General features: G+C 37.7%; 2 protein-coding genes across 2 annotated transcripts in view; both read right to left on the minus strand.

Moving 5' to 3' along the window:
- The window catches only part of LOC136308349 (ABC-type organic anion transporter ABCA8-like), a 252820-nt gene that overhangs the window by 115790 nt on the left and 112415 nt on the right, over window positions 1-24615 (minus strand). The window lies entirely within an intron of this gene.
- The window catches only part of LOC136308347 (ABC-type organic anion transporter ABCA8-like), a 132607-nt gene continuing 112433 nt past the window's right edge, over window positions 4442-24615 (minus strand). The window contains exons 35-39 of the mRNA XM_066235684.1: window positions 10582-10701; window positions 10235-10375; window positions 8891-8970; window positions 6197-6252; window positions 4442-6078 (exon numbers count right to left, since the gene is read on the minus strand). Of these exons, the coding sequence (XP_066091781.1) occupies window positions 5980-6078; window positions 6197-6252; window positions 8891-8970; window positions 10235-10375; window positions 10582-10701 (496 nt within the window). The 3' untranslated portion in view covers window positions 4442-5979. The remainder of the gene's footprint in view (window positions 6079-6196; window positions 6253-8890; window positions 8971-10234; window positions 10376-10581; window positions 10702-24615) is intronic.

The following is a 24615-nucleotide window of genomic DNA, read 5'->3' on the forward strand; positions in this document are numbered from 1 at the left end:
TCACTTTGAGATAGAAACGGCACCATGGGAGTAGATAACTAAAAACCAGACATGCTATTTTAGACTTAAAGAGAGATTAAAGGTAGTAATGCATTCTGTAATTGAGACTTGATGTTCATTGTACCTTTTCCAATGTGGCTTTAAAATAAATTTGCTAATGAAATTTGGTACATCCACTAGATGGTAGGCAAGTAACACAAAGAAAAATTGATCCAGAGTTACAGTCTCACTCCTATGTTCATTCATGAATCAGGTGTGCAGATAGTCCCTTGTCACCATTCATTGTCCCCACACCCACCCCTTCCAACATTAGACTGCCAAACACCACCCAGGAAGGGATTTCTTATCTTCTCACTTACACCCATTATCTTGTTCCCTAACTATCTAGTCAAACTATCTTCCTTCCACTTACCTTTCTGACACATAAAGTGACAAGATAATACGTCTAGACTATGTGTATGAATAGAGTTAGGTTTTAAAGTTGAAGCAGAGGACCCAAAGCCAATAGTCTCCTTTTTTTTTCTCTTCAGTGTTTTGCCTAAACTCTTTGTAATCCCCCAAAGGCTGTCCTATACCAAAGTATTTCTTCATATTATAAAGGGTGCTTATTTAGTGGTATAGTACAACAGATCTTCAAGAATTTCAAGGCAAAAGATCAGCAGTTTGGGAAAGAAAATGAGAATACACCATGTTCAATTGAAAATTTCACCTTTGCCTAACAGCACAGATAAGTCAATAAAGAATCACTTCATCTCTGGAGTGTATTTGCAGGTACAGTGAGGGTCGGGCTTTTGGAGTTGATATTTTGAGTGAGGGTGAGTGGATGGATGAAGCCTCTGGTTTAGTTTCAGAGCATTTCTTTCAATCTAACCAAAGCTGTGGACCTGGGATAATCAACACCCATGTCTCTAACTATCTGTCTATCCATAATCTCCATAATTTTGTGTTTTAAATGTGAGTCATTTGGTCAATGATTTATAGGGTAGGACTGACATAGAAATAACTGTCAAGGCCAGCTGCGTGAGTAACCTGCTATGAAAGTTACATTTGTCTTTTCATTGACATTCAGCCAGTTCCTGTGCAGTAGTTGCATTTACATTTGGTTGCCTGGCCATATCATATTATAAAGACCAATCTTATAGAGGAAGCCCAATATTCATCAGCTTTCCTCTGTTATATCCAACATGAATATGTCAAAATTTGAAGCATTGTCCTAAAGCCACAAAAAAGGAAAGTTTCATCAGAAAAGCTTCTCTCTACACAGATCTCTACATTGTCCTCCAGGTTGATTACATCAGCAGGGGAAATCAGGATTTTCATTCTTGTGCTTCTCGTTTTCATTTAGTTCCCACTATTTTCTAGTCACCCTCGAGACTTACTTTATGACCCAGGAATTATTTACAAAAATGGTGTTTTCTTTCCAAGTATCTCCTGATTTTCTTCTTATCATTTGGTTATTGATTCCTAGTATAATTCTATTATGGTCAGAAAATTTATATTGCATGTCAATTCTGTTAAGACTTGTTTTATGACTCAAGATATTATTGATCTTGGTGAATATTACAAATGAACTTAAAAAAATATATATTCTGGCCTGACCTCTGGTGGTGCAGTGGATAAAGTGTTGACCTGGGAACACTGAGGTTGCCGGTTCAAAACCCTGCACTTGTCTGGTCAAGGCATATATGGGAGTTGATGTTTCCTGCTCCTCCCCCCTTTCTCTCTCTCTCTCTCTCTACCTCTCTCCCTTCCTCCTCTCTAAAATGAATAAATAAAAATTAAAAAAAAAAAAAGAAAAAAGATATATTCTGCTATTACATAGGTGGACTATTATATTTACATAATCATCTGTTAGATCAAGTTGGTTGATGTTTAGTTATTTTATGTTTTTGTTGTTTCTTCTATTAGTACCTTTTGTCCTGTGCACTATAAATTAGTAGCTATTCCTAAACATTAAAATATTACAAAAATTATTATTAAAATAACCTTTCCAGAGTTGTTTAGCATTTAGGACATGGGAATCTTGTTTGAAATTGCATAATGTAACTGGCTGTGTAGTATAGTACTGCTGTGGTAATCATTACTAGCAGCTGGGATGATGGAAGAGATTGACAATCCTGGTGAGAACTAACCATGGCTAATAGTATGTATGCAGAATGTTTCAGGAAACCAGCAGTTTCAGTTCCTGTCCCAGCTAAGAACAAGAACTCACTTCAACCACAAGACATTGGCTGGTACAGATCTCCCATTCATGGGAATTCAGCTGACAAAAAGCAGATGGCCAACTCAAGGATGCTGACCATAAAGCACCACATCAAGGTTTTTGTGAAGACAGCTTACACGTCTGGCACATCCACAGTTTCCTCTCCCCCTCTTACAGCCCTATAAATTTTGCAACCTGATTGGAATGTTAACGTGGGCTTTGGAACAGGTGACCCCTGTTTTCTCAGGCTGGCAGCACTTGAATACACCTCCTTCCTTTTGTACCAGCACTTGTCTCCCGAGTCTGGCTTTCATTGTGACAGGCAGCTGGACCTGCCGGATTTTTGTTTCAATCATACAAATAAAATGGGAAAAAACACATAAACTCACTTTTGGAAAGGTAATCTTGGAGCTCAGTTCATCCCTGAGTCTCATTATTTCCAGGGAAGCAGTTGACTTTTTTCCTGGTCTTTACAATATATCTGATATGTTGCCTGGTCTTTATAATACATCTGATAAGTTATTAATATCCAAAATTTATAAAGAACTTAAAAACCTCAACACCAAGGAAATCAAACAATTCAGTTAGAAAATGAGCAAAGGATCTGAATAAACAACTTCTAAAGAAAACATAGAGATGGTAATAGACATATAAAAAGATGCTTAATGTCACTAATCATCAGAGAAATGCAAATTAAAACCCAATAAGATTTCAACTCACACTGGTGAGAATGGCTATCATCAATAAATGAACAAGCAACAAATGTTGGCAAGGACGTGGAGTAAGGGAGCTCTTGTGTACTGTTAGTGGGAATGCAGATTGGTGCAGCCATTACGGAAAGCAGCATGGAGTTATCTCAGAAATTTAAAAATGGAACTGACTTTTGACCCAGAGATCCTACTTGCAAGAGTATATCCTAAGTAGCTTGAAAAACTAATTCAAAAGAATAAGTGTACCCCTATGTTCACTGCAGTGTTATTTTCAATAGCCAAGAACTGGAGATAGCCCAACAGTCCACGAGTAGATTAATGATAAAAAAGCTATAGTACATTACACAATTAAATACTAAGCAGCCATAAGAAAGAAGGAAATCTTTCCTTCTCTGACAGCGTGGATGGACTTGGAGAGCATTACGCTAAGTGAAATAAGCCAGTTACAGAACAAGTACCATGTGGTTTTACTAGTATGTGGAATCTAATGAACAAGATGAACCAACAAGCAAAATAGAAATAGAGTCATACATAGAGAGCAGGCTGACAGCTGTCAGGGAGGGAGCGGGGAGGGTGGGTGTGGGAGGTAGAGGGATAGAGCAAGAAAGGACAATAAAACACCACATGAACCTAGACACAAGTGTGGTGATAGCTATGGTGGGGGAGTGCAGGAGGGTATAATGGGATAAATGGTGATGGACGAAGTAAATTTTAATTAAAATGCAGATTCCTGGGCACTGCCTTAGATGTACAGCAGCATCAAGGTTTTAGACTTTTGTTATGAGCAATATAGGCTTTAAGCTTGAATTCCTTTTCTATTTGGAACACCAGTTCAGTGTCTGGAGTTGCTATACATGAAAGACGTGGCCTATTTGATATGGAAGGTGGGTTTTAAGAGCAGAATATTTTTTTATATGGGTGTAAGTTTTGTTTATAAATAGACTATCTGGAAAGGTGCAAAAATCAGAGTACCCTCCCCTGACCCTGAGGATGCTGATCTGACTGTCCTTATGATTACAAGAAAATTATGCTTTAATTTAAAACCTTCACCTGCATCTTGTCATCTGATTCTCAAATCAAGTCATTAAGTAAGTTGGGTGTTTATCCTCCCTTGTAAGATGGAAAACAGACATAACTTGCTTAATTCACTGACCTACAGATTCATAGCTTAGAAAGTAGCCAAAAATAATACAACCCTAACTGCGATATCAGAGACTGAGGAACAAATTTCTATGGATGTCGTATTTCATAAAGCACGTTGTCTTCTTTCTCAATGATATATTCTTAGCCACAATGATTGTAGTTTCTTTTATATCTTCATGTATTCTGAAGTTCATAACCTAGGAGGATACTCTTGAGAACTATTTGTATTTATTTGTGTCTTAGAACTCATCCCGAGACAGATTTTGTTTTTTTCTTAATCGACATCTTATAGCATCTTCTCCAGTGCTCAGCAAACTCAATAGTCAACAGAAGCAAATATCAACAGTACAACAATTGAAATTTATTTTGAGAGCCAAATTTTTAAAGTGAAACTATACAGGTAGGTACATTCCTTATCGAGGTAGCGCCCGCACATGTTATTTTGTAGAAGAGCCACACTCAAGGGGCCAAAGAGCTGCATGTGGCTCATGAGCCGCCATTTGCTGACCAAGGTTCTAGGCCAACATAAAATTATTTTTTACCACTAAGACAACAATTATATGGTGATGTCTTCGAGGTGCAGTGTTTTGATATCAATTTCATATAAAATGGAACAAAATAATAAGTTTTGGTGCTTTGCCCAAAGATAGACACTTGAATTGTAAAGAAACACATAAAACATGGAACATTTTTCAAAATCATATCTGAGATTATTTATTTTAAAATATTTATAAGTAGGCCATTGTAATTTACCACAATAATTGGCTATTTAGGCTGCAGAAATAGTTCTTAGCTTCAAATCCTTGTATCATTCAAGAAGATATCATGACAATTAGAAGTTGATTATATAGTATCTCTTGTGTTCCTATCTAAAGATAAAGTAAACTTGAAGTTGAAGGGATGTTCTTTATACTTTCTTTGCAACCTCAACCCAGTTTGATACCTGCCTGATGCTATCTTACATTAAGAGGCACCAAACAGATCCTGAGTTTGCAATTCTGAGTCTGTGTGACCTATAACTTTGGGAGGGTCAGCTTCTTTAAATGTCACTTTATTTACATACATTTATTAGACTTTTACTTCTGCATAACAAATTACCATGAACTCAGTGACTTATGCAACATTGAGTGTGGTAACAATGAAAATAAAAACTCATCTAATTATGAGTGAACAAGAATACTGTGTTGATTTTAAAGTGTTTATATAGTCACCAGTTGCGTGAATCATAATATATATAAACGTGAAATTAAGCTCTTTGAAGTTCTAGTGCTCTGAGTAAGGGTAGACTGTTGCATCATAAGAAAACAAAAAATCAGAAAAAATTGTTTCAATATTGTGTGTATGATATGTATTTTTTCATCTACTTGATTATTCAAAGTCTTACTATTATTATATATATATAAACATGTTTCAATTTTCTTTAGAGTCACAACAGGCAAAACATGAACCCCGTGATCTAAAATCTAAAAAATGACAGAAAAGGAAAATCAGTGAATTAAGAAAACATTTTTAAAAGTGAATTACTAAAAGCAAAGACTGTCTGCTATGTATTGAATGGGCTCCTTTTTCCTTCAATTGGCACTGTCTTCCTTTGCATTTTAATACAAAAATAAGTAAATATACAATATTTGAAAGTTAAGAGAAAAAAAATTAAGAAATCGTTCTATCACCCTCAAAGACAAACATTCCATAATAAATTCATTTTTTAAAGTTTAATACTTTATGAAAGGTAGAATTTGATGGCTAGTTCTGAGGCTGCATGGTTTGGCTACCTTAGTCCCGCTATAATACTCTTGAGAAAAATCATAAAATAAGTTTCAAAAATAGCTTGTACATACTGTATCTGAGATAAGGCATATTAATGTTATAAAATATCATCTTAAAAGAGTCACAAGCTTAAAGAGAAACAGAGTTTCTGGGGCTTCAAGGCTCTTCCTGTGAGAGGAGCTTCCACTTCATGGGTAGATCCACTTCCTCATCCAAATCCTCCAGCTCCTGCTCCTTGGAGAGCTCCAGGAAAACCTGCAATGCAGGAAGAAGAACAAAGAGAGAGGGTGTCACAGCTTCTGGAGCTCCGAGTGTGCATATATTACACATTTATATTCCATGGGTGCCACAAAACCCTCTAAGACTGACTCACCTGTTCCAGGGTGGACTGTGAGAGGCTGTACTCCTCCAGGTCGAAGCTCTGTTTAACTGCACAAGGATGGAGGTGTATTAGGAAGCCATATGCTTTTGATCCCAAATGATATACCAAGTCATGTATAAAAAGTACATACAACTAGATCTTAAATATAAGAGATAAAGGAATAAACAATCTCAGATTAAACATGAGCATGCAAGTTCACTATCTATTCCCATAACAGGATGAAAGTCCTCTTCCATTGTCTTAGAGGTTGGGCAGAGGCGCCACTAGACTGGAAAACAACAGAAGAGGTTCCAGGTCACCTAAGCAGGATGAGCTAAGGATGGTTCCCTCAGTCTTGGGACTCTTCCGTGTGCCCCCCTCCATTCACCCTGGCTAGATTCTACCCTGCTTTCTGCTCTAGAGACTGACAGAGGGTCCTTCTGTGGGCCCACCAGTGGCAGCCCAGGAGGAGGGACAGAAGGAGGGGTGGGACGTACAGGCCTTTATTCCTTCACTTCCTCTCTGATACCAATTGTGTATCTGAATGAGAGCCACTGCTTTTCTCAAAAGGGCAAATTCTACATGATATGCACCCAGGTTCTAGTCACTGCTTCCTCTTTTAGTCCCTTTGGACCTAAGAATGGTAACACCTGATGCTTGGCGTCTGGTAACGGCACTGTCCTTGCACCTTTGCAAATAGTTTCTTTATAAACACAACTTCCCTGAATTAGCTTATTTTGGGTTTACACCTGTTACCAGTCGGGACTATAATTTAGATCTCAAATGTTCAGACCCCTAAGAGAGAAAATAATGGGTGGAAAAGTAAGACTGGAAAGCCGAGTTTTCAGGTGCTGTGGCAAGATTGGCCCACAGTGTGGAAACATTGGGAGGGATCCTTGACACCTCTGAAAATATGTAAAGAAGTGCCAAGGCTGAATGACAGCCCTGCCCTTTCAGAGTCTAGATAGAAAGTAATCGGCATGTTCCTCACGAAATGCATAGTGGGAAGTATTCTTAAGAGGATCTCCTGCAAGGGTAAAGAGATTCCAAGAAGTGGCCCAGGGGCAGCAAAGTGATCACAGGAATCCAAAAGGAGGAGGTATCACCCACCATAGGAATCTGTGGTCAGAGGATAAAGATGAGAGAAGAGAGAGACTCTGCAAGAAACTCACAAAAGCATCTCAAGAGAGAAAGGGAGGAAGGCCCATAGTACATTTCTAATGACCAAATCAATCCATTCTGCCATGCGCTCTTTTCTCTCTTCACCTTATATTCTACCCTAGAGAAGCCTAAAACATCAGCTTATGAAAAGAGAAGAGAACAGGGTATGAAGTGAGATAAAACAGACCATCCACTTTCCTTCTACAAGTCTGCAAATCTGAAGCAAGAAGGAAGCATGTGAGGCTCTAGTTTTGTTGGAATTTGCATCCCGCACAAGCGATATGATGTACGCAAGAATGAGTCTATGCAGCAAAATGAAGGAATAACACAGGACATGCATTTTGTTTCCATGCTACGTGGCCTAGCTAATGATTTCAATATACTCATTTCAGCTGAGAATGTAACTATTGCTAACTGAACATCTGGATAAAAATGCTAGCTTACATTTTAATCTTTGGACTTTGCATAAGCTTCACATGATGGGATAGGGCACTGATAAAAAGTTGTTTTCCCTCTCCTTCATCAGGACTTCAGTTTCAGCAAAATAAGCACATCAGAAGGAATTTGAGGAAGGTGGAGTCATTTCTGAATCCAGAAACATTAGAAGGCTCTTAAAAAAGGCTGCATTCTATTCTAGTGACGCTGCCTTCCTGGAACATCTCTCTGCCTGTTTCTGATTAGTTATAAAAGACTTCGTGTTCCTCAGAGCCCATTGTGGGAATCCTCCCCGCTGGAATATTGAAAATGGAACAAAAGGCCAAATTGGTCAGTGTGGAAAATGGATTCATTGACCACAGAGTTATGGTAACTGGATGAATCAGAAAGTGAAAGGACAAGCTATCTGGAACCATCTTCAGCTCATCTCAAGGGGAGAACCTCTTCAACAACTAGAGCACCTGAGGCTTCTAATGACAGATGACAGGTGAAAAAGTAGAAGTCACAAAAGAAAATATTTAATTTTTACCAGACTTCAGACACTGGCTGAACAAACAAGAACTTAGTCAATGACAGAGCTGTACATTCTATAGAAGTCCAAATCTTAGCTCTGAATTTAAGAGCCATAAAAAGAGTTATGGCTTTGCCCAACTCAACAGAGAGAAACACTCTTATCAGCATCTAATTCTATCAAAGACTACATAGAAACAAAACTAAATGTATATCTTTCTGTTTGTATAAACTTTGGGCACTCTAGTACCAAATGGTCTCTTCCCTCTACAGCCTCATTCACTCAGGGCAGGGCTTTCAAACTTGGCACTAATGATGTTTTGGTCCAACAATTCTTTGTTGTGTGATGGCGCTGACTTGTGCCCTGTTGGATGTTTAGCATCATCCCTGGCCTTGACCTATTAGGTACCAGTTGCACCTCCCCAATGTCACCCCAGATATTGTCATTTCACCCCTGACAGAAACATTGGATTAAAAGTCTTAATAATTCAGTTATGGTATAATACTATAATTTTATATTCATGTACATATTATACTGGCTTTGTGGAAGATCTGAATTTATCTGTTTCCCATAGTCTTGCTCTAAACAGTGACTCTTACCTATCTCTAGTTTGAAGAAAGCCTGTGACAAAGGTCGCACATCCTCAACAGGCAACTTATAGACCATCAGGGAGGAGTACCTGGGAGGAAAAGAATGTGGCTGAACTCCAGGTTTCCAGAGCACATCTACTGACGAGGAGATGTTTAAAACTGGAGGCACAGTCTGACAAGTATGAGGTGATAGCTCATTGGGGTTTTAGTTTGCATTTCTTTAAAGAAAAAAATAAACAAAAAAAGTAGGAGAAGAAAAAGAAGAAGGAAAGAAACCAATAAACAAAACTTGAATAGACTCATTGATACAGGGAATGTTTAGACAGTTACCAGACTTGGGGAGGTTTCTGGACTGGGTGAAAAAAGTGAATGGATTAAGAACTACAAATTGGTAGTAACAGAACAGTCATGGGGTGTAAAGTGCAGCATAGGGAATATAGTCAATTATATCATAACAACTATGTACGCTGCCAGGTTGATACTGGAAATATCAGGGGAAACTTTGGAAAGTGTGAATGTTTAACCACTATGCTGTACACCTAAAACTAATATAAAGTAATACTGAATGACAACAGTAATTAAATAATAAAATACTAAAGTAAAATCATGATATTTGAAAAATATATATGAAATGGAGCAATAATATTGCCTATAATTTGTTTGCATGCATACTCCTGTATAGCACTGGAAACAGCCATAGTGTAAATGTTCATGGATCAGCAAGAAGTAATCTTTCTAAAGCAGAACTATTATAAAGCTCTTAAGAAAAGGCTGCTTTTAGACTAGGCTGGAATCGTAGACAAACGGAGGAACCGACCCAGTGATTCTTCTAGCAGGGAAGAAGCAGATGGCTTATCATCTTTCTCTCCTAGAGAGAAGAGAAGAGTATTTAACTAAAAGGAATGAGGTTCTTTTCATCTCTGGGCTCCACCACTAGTGATTTGGCATTATGTAACTAATCTGAGCCTCAAGTGCCGTTCATTACTGATAATAATAAAAATGCTAAGAAACACCATCAGGGCGGTTTGACTGACTCCTGGTACTGGAGGTTACACAGGTGATCTCATTTAGTAAAAATGGCTTCACCTTCTTGAAAGGACATGAAACAAACTGGGTTATGCACATGTCCATGCCTGGGTTGTCCCCTCATAAGAATCAGCCTTCAAAATCAGCCCTTTGTTCTCTTATTTTTGTCCTGTGGTGTCTCCTGGTTTGAACCTTTCTCTAGTAAACTATTCATAATTTTCATGAAATTAAAAATAAAAAAATGAGAACATTAAGTTTTTCTTTCTCATCACCATACCAGAACATAGAAGAAATACCAAGATGAAACAGAACACCACCCATGTTTACCTTTCCTGCCGAGCAGCCTGGGGGAAAAGCCTCAGGATCTCACTGTGAAGGGGCTCCATCTGCCTGGGAGTCTTCACCTTCATCTCCAGCAGGTAATCCTTGCCAAATTTGCTCTTCAGTTGCTGCATGGTTCCGATACATCTTGAAGGAGAAGGATGAGGGTGAAGTCAATTAAGGAAAGGGAGAGAGGAATCTACTACTGGTGATTTTAAGGTTCTGGAGATCAGGGCAGGGCCAGGGCCAGGATGAGAGGAGCAGTCAAGCCCATTTGGTCCTCATGGTGATAATTTGCACAGGGAAGTGTCCTTTGTTCAGGGCATAACTGGGGGCCAAGTGTGCTCACGCACCTTAGCCTTCCAGACACCATGATGGCTACACAGTCACACACAGCCTCAGCCTCAGCCATGTAATGGGTGGTCAGGAGGGCACCCCTCTCAGTTTTTCTAATGGTGGCCTGGATTGCCTGCCTAAAGTTAGGACAAGGGAAATGTTAAATAGTGGGAATGCAAGGTCATAGGAAAAATAAATTTGAAGATGTTTCCCTCAGCACATATGAAACTATTATGGAAGTGTATTCAGATAAAACAAAGAAAAGATTTTTGGATGGGTAACAGGCATGCAAATAACCAAATGGCTGGTCAGAATACATGATAAAACACGGCTTGGGCTGCATGTAAACAATGATATTGTGTAAAAGGTTGTTTGAAAAAAAATGTGGGCTAACCTCAGGAGATGATGTCAGAGTAATGGTGGCATGAGAGATACTCCTGATCTCTTCTGTTGTAATTTCAGTAAATTGAATAACTATATCACAGTGAAACAACACCAGCTGGGTTCACTGGCACTCCTGAAATGTTCATGTTTTTTTGTTAGAATTCTTAACAATACCACTATTAAATGCAATCAAGGAAGAAGAAATTGAATACCATGGTTACACAAGACAGAGATATAGTTCAGAAAAAAAAATTTTCTCCAGAAGAATTTCTCAATCACATGGAAATCTTGGAGTTAAATGATAGAGAATTAAAAATCGAAGTTCTGAAAATACTAAGCAATACATGAGAAAACATCAATAGGCAACTTAACAGGCTCACCAAGGCAATTAAAAGTTTAAAAACAGAGATGAAGTAATCAATACATAAACTGAAAACTGAGGTAGCAAGTTTAGTTGATCAAGCCAGATAGAGAAAACAATCAGTGATATCAAAGACAGGTGACTAGAGATTCTACACAGAGAATTGGAGAGTTATACATTTTAAAGAAAAGAGAGATTTCTACAATAATTTTCTGACTCCATCAGAAAGAACAATAAAAAATAATGGGTATTTCAAACAAATAATTGATGAGAATTTCCCAAGTTTATGGAAAGAGTTAGAGCCTCAAATACAAGAAGCAAACAGAATGCCAAGGCACTTCAACTGAAACACACCTACTCCAAGGCAAATCATAATAATGCTGTTCAAAATCAATGACCAAAAAATGGATCCTTGAGGTAGCTTGGGAAAAGAAGAACATAACATATAAAGGAAAGCCCATTTGGTTATCATCAGACTCCACAGCAGAAACTCTACAAGCTAGAAGAGAGTTGATCCAAACATTCAAAGTACTGAAAGAAAAAAATTTACCAGCAAAAATACTATATCTATCAAATTATTCATCAGATATGGAGAAATAAAAACTTATGCAGACATACAGAAGTTGAAGAAATTTATGACTAGAAAATCCTCACTGCAGGACATACAAAAGGGGTTTATTCAACTAGACACAGTAACAAAACAAATCAAAACTACAAGTAAAAGCTTCAACAAGGTCACAATAAAAACAAGGTTAATCTGTGACAATAACCTAAAAGGGAAGAAGATAACGATCTGCAGTAGCAAAGGAGGATGGCATGCAGAAACACTCATAAGACAAAGGAAACTTGTATTTATAAACATTTTCTCTTAATAAATTGATGCCCACAAGCCAACAAATGTCACTACTGAAATACAAAGCTTAAAAAAGATAAGAAACAGGGGGCAAAGTATAGAATACTACCATACAAAAACAACTGACAGAAACAAAAAGAGAAAAACCGAACAAGATACAGAGCTACCAGAAAACAAAACATAAAATGACTATATGAAATCCTCAAGTATTAGTGATTAACTTAAATGTAAGTGGACCAAACTCATCAATAAAGAGGCACAGAGTAGCAGATTGGATCAAAAAGCAAAATCCAACCATGTGTTGCCTTCAAGAGACACATCTAAAATACAAGGACAAAAATAGACTCAAAGTGAAAGGTTGTAAAATGATTCTCCATGCAAATAATATCCAAAGAAAATCAGAGGTAGCCATACTCACATCTAACAATGCTGATTTCAAGACAACAAATAGAACCAGAAAAAAAGATGGACATTTTATTCCCGACCGGGCTGTGGTGCCATAAATAAAGTGTTGGAGTAGGATGTGGAGGACCCAGTTTCAGAACACTGAAGTTGCCAGCTTGAGCATGGGCTCATCTGGCTTGAGCTCATGCTCATTTGGCTTGAGTATGGGCTCTCCAGCTTTTGCAAGGTGTTGCTGACTTGAGTGTGGAATCATAGACATGATCTCATGGTCACTGGCTTGAGCCCAAGGTCACTGGCTTGAGGAAGGCATCATTTGCTCTACTGTAGTCCCCCCCCCAATCAAGGCACAGATGAGAAAAAAATCAATAAAGAACTAAAGTGCCAGAACAAAGACTTGATGCTTCTCATCTCTCTACCTTCCTGTCTGTTTGTTCCTATCTGTCCTCTATGTCTCTCTGTTAAAAAATAAAAGACATTTCATGATAAAGGGAACATTGTATTTAGAAGATATACCATGTCTTAATATATATGCATTGAACCAGAAAGCACCAAAATATACAAGACATCTACTCACTGATCTATGAATAGAAGCAGACAAAAACACCAGCACACTTGGAAATTTCTACACACCATTAGTGGCTTTAGATAGATCATCGAAACAGAAAATCAATAAAGAAATATTATCTTTAAATGACACACTATACCTACTGAACATAATAGACATTACAGGACACTTAGTCCCAGAACATAAGATTATATATTCTTCTCCAGTGGGCTTGGGGCATTCTCAAGGATAAACCATATGTTGGGTCACAAAACTAACATCAACATATTAAGGAAGATTGAAATTAGACCAAGCATATTTTCTGACCATAAGACTTTAAATTTAGAATTCAACTGTAGAAAGGAAGTAAAGAAACTCACAAAAATGTGGAAATTAAAAAAAACATACTTCTAGGCCCTGGCCGGTTGGCTCAGCAGTAGAGTGTTGGCCTGGCGTGTGAGGGATCTGGGTTCGATTCCCGGCCAGGGCACATAGGAGAAGCGCCCATTTGCTTCTCCACCCCCCTCCTTCCTCTCTGTCTCTCTCTTCCCCTCCCACAGCCAAGGCTCCATTGGAGCAAAGATGGCCCAGGTGCTGGGGATGGCTCCTTGGCCTCTGCCCCAGGCGCTAGAGTGGCTCTGGTCACGGCAGAGCGATGCCCCAGAGGTGCAGAGCATTGCCCCCTGGTGGGCAGAGCGTCGCCCCTGGTGGGCGTGCCAGGTGGATCCCGGTCGGGCACATGCGGGAGTCTGTCTGACTGTCTCTCCCCGTTTCCAGCTTCAGAAAAATACAAAAAAAAACCCAAAAAACAAAAACAAAAAAAAACATACTTCTAAAAAAATGACAGATTCAAAGAAGAAATAAAAGCAGAGTCCAAAAGATATGTACAGAGAATTACTAAGATGGTGACAAAGTAGGTGGACATTCAAATGGCCACCTCTCAGGACCAAAATAGATTATAACTTAAGAACAATCATCTTGGAAAATCCAACTTTAGACTAAACTAAGAAGAGTCTATAACAAAAGATCACCATAGAAGTCACACTGAGACTTGTAGGAAGGGTGAAGACGTGGAAAGGGCTGTCCTTCTCTGGAACAGAAAGAGTAGACACAAACAGCAATAATTGCAGTAGTTGCAGAATGTTAGCCCACAGCAGGTTACAAACAAGAGCTAACACCAACCCAAGGAGAACTAGAGCCAACACTACTGGTAGTGGTTGGCAGACAGCACCAACTTTAGACTCAACTACCTATACAAGCAGCACACCCAAAGGTGGAGTTTAGCAGGCATCAGACACTGTGGAGAATATATATGCCCAAAAGGACAGACATTGCACAGTGTGTAATACACATGATAAAGGTTGACCCTTAGGGTCAGCCAACCTGAAGGGATAACCATACCCCTGAAAACACCAAGTGCATCTAATACTCAGATACAACAAGAGGGAAAGTAGTACCGCAAGAAGCATTCCTAGAATAAGGAAAACAAGTGGCCTGGAGGACAATACCACCGAGTCCATCTTCTTCATAAAGACCCTATAAAAATTTCAAAGTCAGATAGCGCTACCTAATACACAAAGTGGGCAGACAGAGAAATGTGATGAAAATGAATCAACAAGAGATATCCCAAGAAAAATAACTGATTGAGATGGAAGTAACCAAACTACCAGATGCAGAGTTTAAAGCAATGATTTTTAGGATGCTCAAGGATCTTAGAGCAACAATGGATGGACATAATGAGCTCCTAAATAAAGACAGCAAGCATCAAGAAGGACATTGAAATCATAAAAAAGAACCGGATGGAAATGACAAGTACAATATAAGAAATGAAGACTGCACTAGAAGGAATTAACAGCAGGCTGAATGAAGTAGATGATCGAATCAGCAATTTAGAGAACATTATAAACAAAAGCATGAAATCAGAGCATCAAAAAGAAAACAGGATCAAAAAGTCTCAGGAAACTCTAAGAGAGCTCTGTGACAACATGAAGAGAAACAACACCTGCATCATGGGGGTTCCTGAAGGAGAAGAGAATGAACAAGTGATAGTGAACCTATTTGAAAAAATCATAACTGAAAACTTCCCTAAATTGATGAAGAATAACATCACAGAAGTTCAAGAAGCACAGAGAGTTCCTTTAAAGAGTAACCCAGGGAGGCCTACACCAAGACACATCATAATTAAAGTGCCGAAGGTAAGAGATAAAAAAGAGAATTTTAAAAGCTGCAAGAGAAAAGCAGTTAAATATCTACAAAGGAGCCCCCATAATGATGAAATCCAACCTCTCAACAAAAACACTTGAGGCCAGAAGGGATTGGCAATACATATTCAATGTGATGCAAAGCAAGAACCTACAACCAAGACATCTTTTTCCAGCAAGGGTATTGTTTAAAATTAAAAAAGAAATAAAAAGCTTCTTAGACAAAAAACAAACAAACAAAAAAAACACCTCAAGGAATTCATTAAAAGCAAACCAGTACTGTGAGAAATGTTAAGTGGCTTGCTGTAAAAAGAGCAAAGGAAAAAAAAATCGAGAAAAAGAGGAGAGTAGATTTAAACAATAAAATGGCAATTAAAAACTACATATCAATAATACCCTTAAATGTAAATGGCTTAAATGCTCCAATCAAGAGACATAGCATAGCTGTGTGAATAAGAAAACAGTACCTGTACATATGCTGTCTACATGTGACGGACATCAGACAAAAAAGTACACAAAGATTGAGAGTGAAGAAATGAAAAAGAGTATTTCACACTAATGGAAATGAAAGAAAAGCTGGGGTAGCAATACTTATATCTGACAAAATAGACTTTAAAACAAAGCTCATACTAAGAAATAAAGAAGGTCACTACATAAAGTAAAGGGAGCAATCCAACAGGAGGATATAACCATTTTAAATATCTATGTGCCTAATAAAGGAGCACCTAAATATATAAAGCAGATTTTGATGAATAATTAGTGAGAGCAACAGCAGTACTATAATAGTAGGGGATTTCAATACCCCACTAACATCGATAGATAGATCCTCCAGATAGAAAGTTAACAAAGAAACAGGGCCTTAAATGACACACTAGATTAACTGGATTTAAGAGAATTCTTCAGAACCTTTCAGCACAAAGCAGTAGAATACACATTCTTTTCCATTGCTAATGGTACATTCTCTGGGATCGACCACATGTGAGGACACAAAATGATTCTCAATAAATTTTAGAAGATTGAAATCATGTCAAGCATCTTCTCTGGTCACAGTGGCATGAAACTAGAAATCAATTACAATAGAAAAACTGGAAAACATTCAATCACTTGGGGGCTAAATAGCATGTTATTAAATAACAATGAGATCAAGGAAAAAATAAAATATTTCCTTAAAACAAATGAAAATAAAAATAAAAGAACGCAAAATTTATAGGACACAGCAAAAGCAGTAATAAGAGGCAAATTCATAGCATTACAGGCATACCATAAAAGCAAAAAAAGAAAGAGCTCAAATAAACAACCTAACCCTGCATCTAAAAGAACTAGAAAAAGAAGAATAAATAAAGCCCAGAAGAAGTAGAAGGAAGGAAAGAATAAAGTGAAAATTAATGACATAGAGGCTAAAGATCGAGTGAAAATTAATGACATAGAGTCTAAAAAAACCAAGGAGGTAAAAGACTTGTACTCGGAAAATCATAAAACATTGATAAAAGAAATCAAGAAAGGTACAAATAAGTGGAAGCATATACTGTGTTCATGGATAGAAACAATAAACATTATTAAAATGTCTATATTATCCAAAGCAATCCATAAATTTAATTCCTATTAAAATATCAATGGCATACTTCAGAGATACAGAACAAATATTCTAAAAATGTATATGAAACCAAAAAAGAACATGAATAGCCTCAGCAATTTTGAAAGTGAAGAATAAAGTGGAAGGTATCACACTTCCTGATATCAAGTTATTCTACAAGGCCATTGTACTCAAAACAGCTTGGTACTTGCTTAAGAACAGTCATAAAGATCAATGGAACAGAACACAGAACCTAGAAATAAACCTATGCCTTTATGTCCAGTTGATATTTGACGTTGTGGACCATAAATGGCAAAAAGCCTTTGTAGATTTGAGGCTTAGCAAAGGCTAAGTTCTCCCCCTTCTATTTCTATATTTGGCTATTATGCTGAGTATTTGCACCCACTTCACTTGCTTGCTTAAGTTGCTGGAAGCAAGTTACATGCCTTTCCTCTTAGTCTTTGTTCAGATGTTGGTTGATTTCACTTATGCATGGTAGGGAAATGCCTGTTTATGCCTTGGGAGAGTTCCTGTTTTTGCCTCAGATGTGTAACTTTGTATCAAGGAATTCCTTGATTTGCATATGACTATATAATAAAGAAAACTGGGGCTATTGGGCACTTGGATATTCCCATCACCATTTGAAGGATCCTCCAGTCCCATCCTTTTTTCTTAATAAGTTTATTTCCTAAACTCTGTGCCGTTCTTAGGAGTTACACTGGTCCACGGCAATTTGACAGTGGATGTAAGAGCATACATGGAGTAAAGACAGTCTCTTTAATCAATGGTGTTGGGAAATTGGATAGGTGCATGCAAAAATATGAAACTAGACCACCAACTTACACCATTCACAAAAATAAACTCAAAATGGATAAAAGAGTTAAATGTAAGTTGTGAAACCATAAACATCATGGAAGAAAAGATAGGCAGTTAACTCTCCAATATCTCTCGTATCAATATTTTTGCTGACTTATCTCCATGGGCAAGTGAAATAAAAGGCAGGATGAAAAATGAAACTATATCAAACTAAAAAGCTTTTACACAGCAAAAGACACCACGAAGAAAATAGACAACCCACACAATGTGAGAACATGTTCGCCAACACATCTGATATGGGGTTAATAAACAAAATGTATAAAGAACTTCTAAATCTCAACAGAAGGAAGGTAAAGAGTCCAATCACAAAGTGGGAAAATGGGCAAAAGAAATGAATAGACACTTCTTCAGAGAGGACATACAGATGGCCAATAGGCAGATGAAAAAATGTTCAACATCACTAATCATTAGAGCAATGCCAATTAAAACCACAATGGGATATTACCTCACACCAGTCAGAATGGCACTCATTAACAAAACAACACTTAAGTGCTGGTGAGGTTGTGGAGAAAAGGAAGCCCTCCTGCACTGCTGGTGGGAATGCAGACTGGTGCAGCCACTGTGGAAAACAGTAGGAAGATTCCTCAAAAAATTACAAATAGAACTGCCTTTTGACCTAGCCATCTTGCTTCTAGGAATATATCCCAGGAACACCACATCAATGATTCAAAACAAGAAATGCACCCCCATGTTTTTGGCAGCATTTTTTATAATAGCTAATATCTGGAAACAGCCCAAGTGTCTGTCAGTGAGCAAGTGGATTAAAAAGCAGTGGTAAATATACATAATGGAATACTATGCAGCCATGAAAAAGAAGGAAATCTTACCTTTTGCCACAAAATGGATGGACCTGGAAACTATTATGTTAAGTAAAATAAGCCAGGAAGAGAAAGAAAAATATCATATGACTTCACTCATTCGAGAAATCCAATGAACAAAGTGAACTGAGGAACAAAATGGAGGTGGAGGCAGGGTCACAGACACCAGAGGGACTGCAGTCAGAGGGAAGAGGAATGAGGTGATGGGATCAGAGAAGATAAAGGGATTAGTGAGATTAGATACATATGTAACACAGAGATATAGATAATAGGACAGCAAATCCCAGATGGAAGGATAGAGAGTGTTAGGGAGAGGGGGGCAAAAGTGGTATAAAAAGAGATACAGGGGTGGGGGTTGAGGGAGTTATTTTCAGTGGGACACTTGAACCAATGTAAACACAATAAATTAAAATTAATAAAAATTATTTTAAAAGTTATGTATGATACAAGCTAAAGTGAAAGCACAACATATTAAAACTCTGGGAAGCAGTAAAAGCAGTAATGAGGGAAGTTTACATTACCACAGGCCTCTCTCAAAAATCATGAGAGATCACAAGTAAATAACCTAACATCATCCCATCTGAAAGAACTAGGAAAAAAAGAACAAAGGTAACCCAAAGTCAGCAGAAGAAAGAAAATAGTAAAAATTAGAACAGAACTAAATGAAATAGAGAAAAATATATATTAAAAAAATTTGGAATGATGTCAGAGAAATGGTGCCTGAGGATTGCTCCCAAGACCTCTCCCTGAAATTTCAACAAATTCAGCAACTAGAGACAAAATAACAATGACATGAGCATCTGAAATACACATACATCAAACAAAGGTATGATTGGGTGAAAAGGTGGCTGAATATATAATCCACTCTGAAGGAAATAAGACAGAGAACAAAGTATTTTGCTTTTCTCAGTGACATGAGCAAGGGCTGCTTTCACTTGGAACTGAGAGAAAGGGAGGGCTGGCAGCATGGAAAAAGCTGGGATAAAGCAAAGATCTTCAAGCCAAGGAGAGAGTGTGCCCGCGGCTCAGCCCAAGCGGAGCTAATGCCAGTGGCAGACCCTGGCAGAGGTGGGCAAGCAGTTGCCTTGTTGACTTCCAGTCTCCGAGTTGTCAAGTGCGGGCAGTGTGTGAATGGATCTGCCTGGTGCTTTGGGCATGGGCGTCCACGTTCCCGGACAGAGGGGCTGGGTTGAAGACTGTCAGCAGTGGCCCTCTGCCTGGGCTGTGACCAGAGTCTCTGTATAATCCTGGTGCCTGGAATAGCAATATGCAGAAATTGTGCAGAGGCCAGTTTCCCTATGGGCGTGGCACCTCCACCAGCCATACAGGTGAACAAAGCACATTCCTGGGAAAGAGAACTGTGAAAGTGATGGGGGGAAGGGCATGCAGATAACCTCTGGAGAGCAGACCCACGAAGTGCTGAAGGGAGCCTAATACACAGTCTGCTTATTGCCCAGTGGGTTTATGCTGATGGCTCTGGCTGACAAAGCCTTCTTTCCCAGGCCTGTGACTTAAGCAGACCTGGAGGAGGGACTTGATTTTTCTTAGGGCCTCTTGCTCTGCAGGCAGTGGCTGGGGCAACTTCCAGCCAGCCAATACAGATTAAAAAGTACAGTCTCACAGAACAGAACTCAGAGAACACTGCAGAAGTTGGGTGAGTTGGGATGTAGGCTTCCCAACAAGGGAGAAGCCTTTGGAGAGCCGACCTGGGAGCACTGAGGTAAATTTAACTAGAACCATAAACCAGCTCACTTCCCTTCCTGCTTGAGATGGTGGCTCTGGTTGACAAAGCTTTCATACACAGAGCTGTGCTTTAAACAAACCTGGAGGAGGGACTTGGCAGGTTTTAGGACCTCTTGCTCTACAGGCAGTGACTGGGGCATCTTCCAGCCAGTCAATACAGGTTAAAAAGTGCAAAAAGGCTGGGGAGAGTAGACCCAAGGAGCTATGAGGCATATGAGACATGCCTGGAGGCTCATAGAAAGACACCTGAAAATCAATTGGCTTCCAGCCCTACCTGATTATGCTGGAGGCTCTAGCTGACAAAGCCTTACCCAAAACCTTGCTTTGAGCAGGGATAGAGGGGGGATTTGGCAGCTCTTAGAGCCTCTTGTTCTCCAGGCAGTGGCTGGGTGACTTCACAGCTGGATCCCCAGGTTGCTTTCTGGGAGAGATTTAGGAAGAGGCTCAGGGAAAACAGACTCTCCCATTGTCAGAGCCTGCAAACGCTGACAAGCTCCGCCTACCAACGAGACTGTAGCCTAATTTATGTCATCACCATAAGCGACACATAAACTGCAAATCTCTGCCTAAGAGTGCCACAGGAGTAGAAACTGGGGTACAGCGCCACTGACCAAAAAGAGAGAGAAGAAAGAAAGAGAAAGAAGATAATCTCTTAAAACCAGAAAAAATCTACAGTCTTTATAACTTTTTCCAATTTTTTCTTGTATTTTTATCTTTTTTTGTCTTCCACCTTGGTCATTTTACCCTCTTTTCGTGATATTCTTTTCTTTTCATTTTGAATTTTATTACCCATAGGTGTTACATTTTTCTTTTTTTTTTCTATGAGTGTTACAATCCAAAAAACTTAATGATTTCTTGCTCTCTCTTTCTTTTTGTTTTCTTTTTCTCTTTCACTTTTTCTCTCATTGAAATCTCACCCACAACCAAATTATTTTATTCTGAATTCAAATTTTTTATCTGAGGCATTTTGTGTGCTTTTTACTTCACTTTTTATATCTTTAGCATTTCCCTCAACTCTGGCTCTCCATTTTATGTAGTTTTTGTTCCACTTAATAAAATAGAATTTTCATTATTTACTGTATTTTTTTCATTTTTCTCTTTTTCTCTTTTTCTTCTCTTCTCTTACACTATTTCTCTCATTCAACCATTATTTACAAACAAATTTTATTTTATTCTTGATCCAAATTTCTTACTTGTAGCATTTTATGGGTTCTTGCCTCGTTGCTTGCCTCTTTGTCAATTTCCCCCAACTTAGGCCCTCCATTTTATGTATTTTTGTTCCACTTAGCACAATAGAATTTTCAATTTTTCACTGCATTTTTCCTAAATTATTTTCCTTTTTTTTAATCAACTCTTATTAGTGTTTTTAACAATACCACTTTCAAATGCCACTAAGGAAAAAGAAATAGAATATCATAGATACAAAAGACAGAGATGTAACTCAGATAGATGAGGAAAAATCTACAGAAAAAAAGTTTCAATAGCTTGGAAACCTTGGAGTCAAATGACAGAGAATTTAAAATTGAAGTCCTAAAAATACTCAAGGATATACAAGAAAGCACAAAAAGGCAACTTAGGGAGCTCAAAAAACAATTCAATGAATAGAAAGAATACATCACCAAGGAAATTGAAATTATGAAAAAGAATCAAACACAGATGAAAAACTCAATACATGAATTAAAAAACAAGGTAACAAGCTTAGCTAGTAGAATAGGCCAGATAGAGGAGAGAATTAGTGGCATAGAAGACAGGCAACTAGAGGCACTACAGAGAGAAGAGGAGAGAGACTTACAAATTTAAAAAAAAGAGAGAAACCCTTACAGGAATCATCTGATTCCATCAGAAAAATCAACATAAGAATAATGGGTATATCAGAAGGAGAAGAGAAAGAAAATGGAATAGAGAATATATTCAAACAAATTATAGACAAGAACATTCGAAGCCTGTGGAAAAAAACTAAAGCCTCGAATTTAAGAAGCAAATAGAACACCAAGTTATCTTAACCCTAAAAAACCTACTCCAAAGCACATCATAATAAAATTGGCACAAACCAGCGACAAAGAAAATATTCTCAAGGCAACCAGGGAAAAGAAAAATACAACATATAAAGGAAGGCCCATTAGATTATGATCAGATTTCTCAGCAGAAACACTACGAGATAGAAGAGAGTGGACCTCACTATTAAAAGTTCTGAAAGAGTGGAAATTCCAGCCAAGAATACTACACCCATCAAAGCTATCCTTCAAATACAAAGAAGAAATAAAAACATTCACAGATACAGAAAAGATGAGGCAATTTATCACCAGAAGACCCGCACTTCAGAAAACACTAAAGGACGTTTTCCAACCAGATACAAAGAACAAAACAAAACAAAACTACAAGTAAAGCTCCATCAAGATTGGAATAAAAACAAGATTAATCTGGGACAACAAACACAAAAAAGGAGAGAGGACAGAGATTAACAGTAGCAAAAGAGAATGGAGTGAAGAAGCACTGATGAGATAATGTACTACATTGAATATGATATGTATCCTTTCCATTATTTTATGTTAACCACCTCTGAAGAAACCAACACAGAAGCACATGGCTTGAAAAAAGAAGTAACAGAAGAAAGAAGTATGGATTACAACCAAACAAAAACAAATGATAGAAAAAACAAAAGAAAAGACCCAAAAAAGATACAAAATGATCACAAAGCAATATATATAAAATGGCAATAGGAAACCTCAAGTGTCAATCATTACACTAAATGTAAATGAATTGAACACACCAATAAAAAGGTGCAGAATAGCAGAATGGATTAAAAAAGAAAATCTAGCTGTATTCTACCTACAAGAAACATATCTAAGCTACAAGGATAAAACCAAATTCAAAGTGAAAAGTTGGAAAACAATACTCCAAGCAAATAACATCTGAAAAAAGCAAATGTAGCAATATTCATATCTAACAATGCTGACTACAAGACAACAAAGGTAATCAGAGAAAGAAAGGTCATTTCATAATGATAAAGGGGAAATTGAATCAAGAAGACATAACACTTCTTAATATATATGCATCAAAACAAGGAGCACCAAGTATACAAGACTGCTACTGACTGACCTAAAAATAAAAACTGACAAAAATACAGTCATACTTGGAGACCTAAATACACTGCTGATGGCTCTAGATCATTTATCCAAAAAGAAAATCAATAAGAAATATTGGTCTCAAATGAAACACTAGAACAATTGGATATGATAGACATTTACAGGACATTTCATCCCAAAGTGATAGAGTATACATTTTTCTCTAGTGTACATGAAACATTCTAAAGAATCGACCATATGTTGGGCCACAAAAATAACATCAACAAATTCAGAAAGATTGAAATTATACCAAGCATATTTTCTGATCATAAAGCCTTGAAACTAGAATTCAACTGCAATAAAGAGGTAAACAAACCCACAAAAATGTGGAAACTAAACAACATACTTCTAAAAAATGAGTAAGTCAAAAAAGAAATTAGCGCAGAGATCAAAAGATACATACAGGTAAACGAAAATAACAATACAACATATCAGAATCTATGATTTGCAGTGAAAGCAGTTGTAAGAGTGAAGTTCATATCACCACAGGCCTATATGAACAAACATGAGAGAGCCCAAGTAAACCACTTAACTTCACATCTTAAGGAACTAGAAAAAGAAGAAAAAAGACAACCCAAAACCAGCAGGAGAAAGGAAATAATAAAAATCAGAGCAGAAATAAACAAAATAGAGAACAGAAAAAGTATAGGAAAAAATAAATAAAACAAGGAGGTAGTTTTTGAAAAGATCAATAAAATTGACAAACCCTTGGTAAGACTAACTAAGGAAAAAAAGAGCAAGGGATCATATAAACAACATACAAAATGAAAGAGAGAAATCACCAAGATATCATAGATATACAAAGAATTATTGTAGAATACTATGAGAAACTATATGCCACCAAATTTAACAATTTAAAAGAAATGGATAAATTTCTAGAACAATAAAATCTTCTTAGACTGAGTCATGAAGAAGCAGAAAGCCTAAACAGACCCATAAGCAGGGAGGAAATAGAAACAACTATAGAAAACCTCCCCAAAAATAAAAGTCCAGAAGCCAGACAGCTAGCTATACTAGTGAATTTTTTCAAACATTCAAAGAAGACTTGGTTCCTATTCTACTCAGTCTTCCAAAACATTGAAAAAGAAGCAATACTGTCAAACACATTTTATGAGACTAACATTACCCTCACACCAAAACCTGGCAAGGACAACACAGAAAAATAAAA

This window comes from Saccopteryx bilineata, chromosome 6 (assembly GCF_036850765.1).
Source record: "Saccopteryx bilineata isolate mSacBil1 chromosome 6, mSacBil1_pri_phased_curated, whole genome shotgun sequence".
Taxonomy (NCBI): Eukaryota; Metazoa; Chordata; class Mammalia; order Chiroptera; family Emballonuridae; genus Saccopteryx; species Saccopteryx bilineata.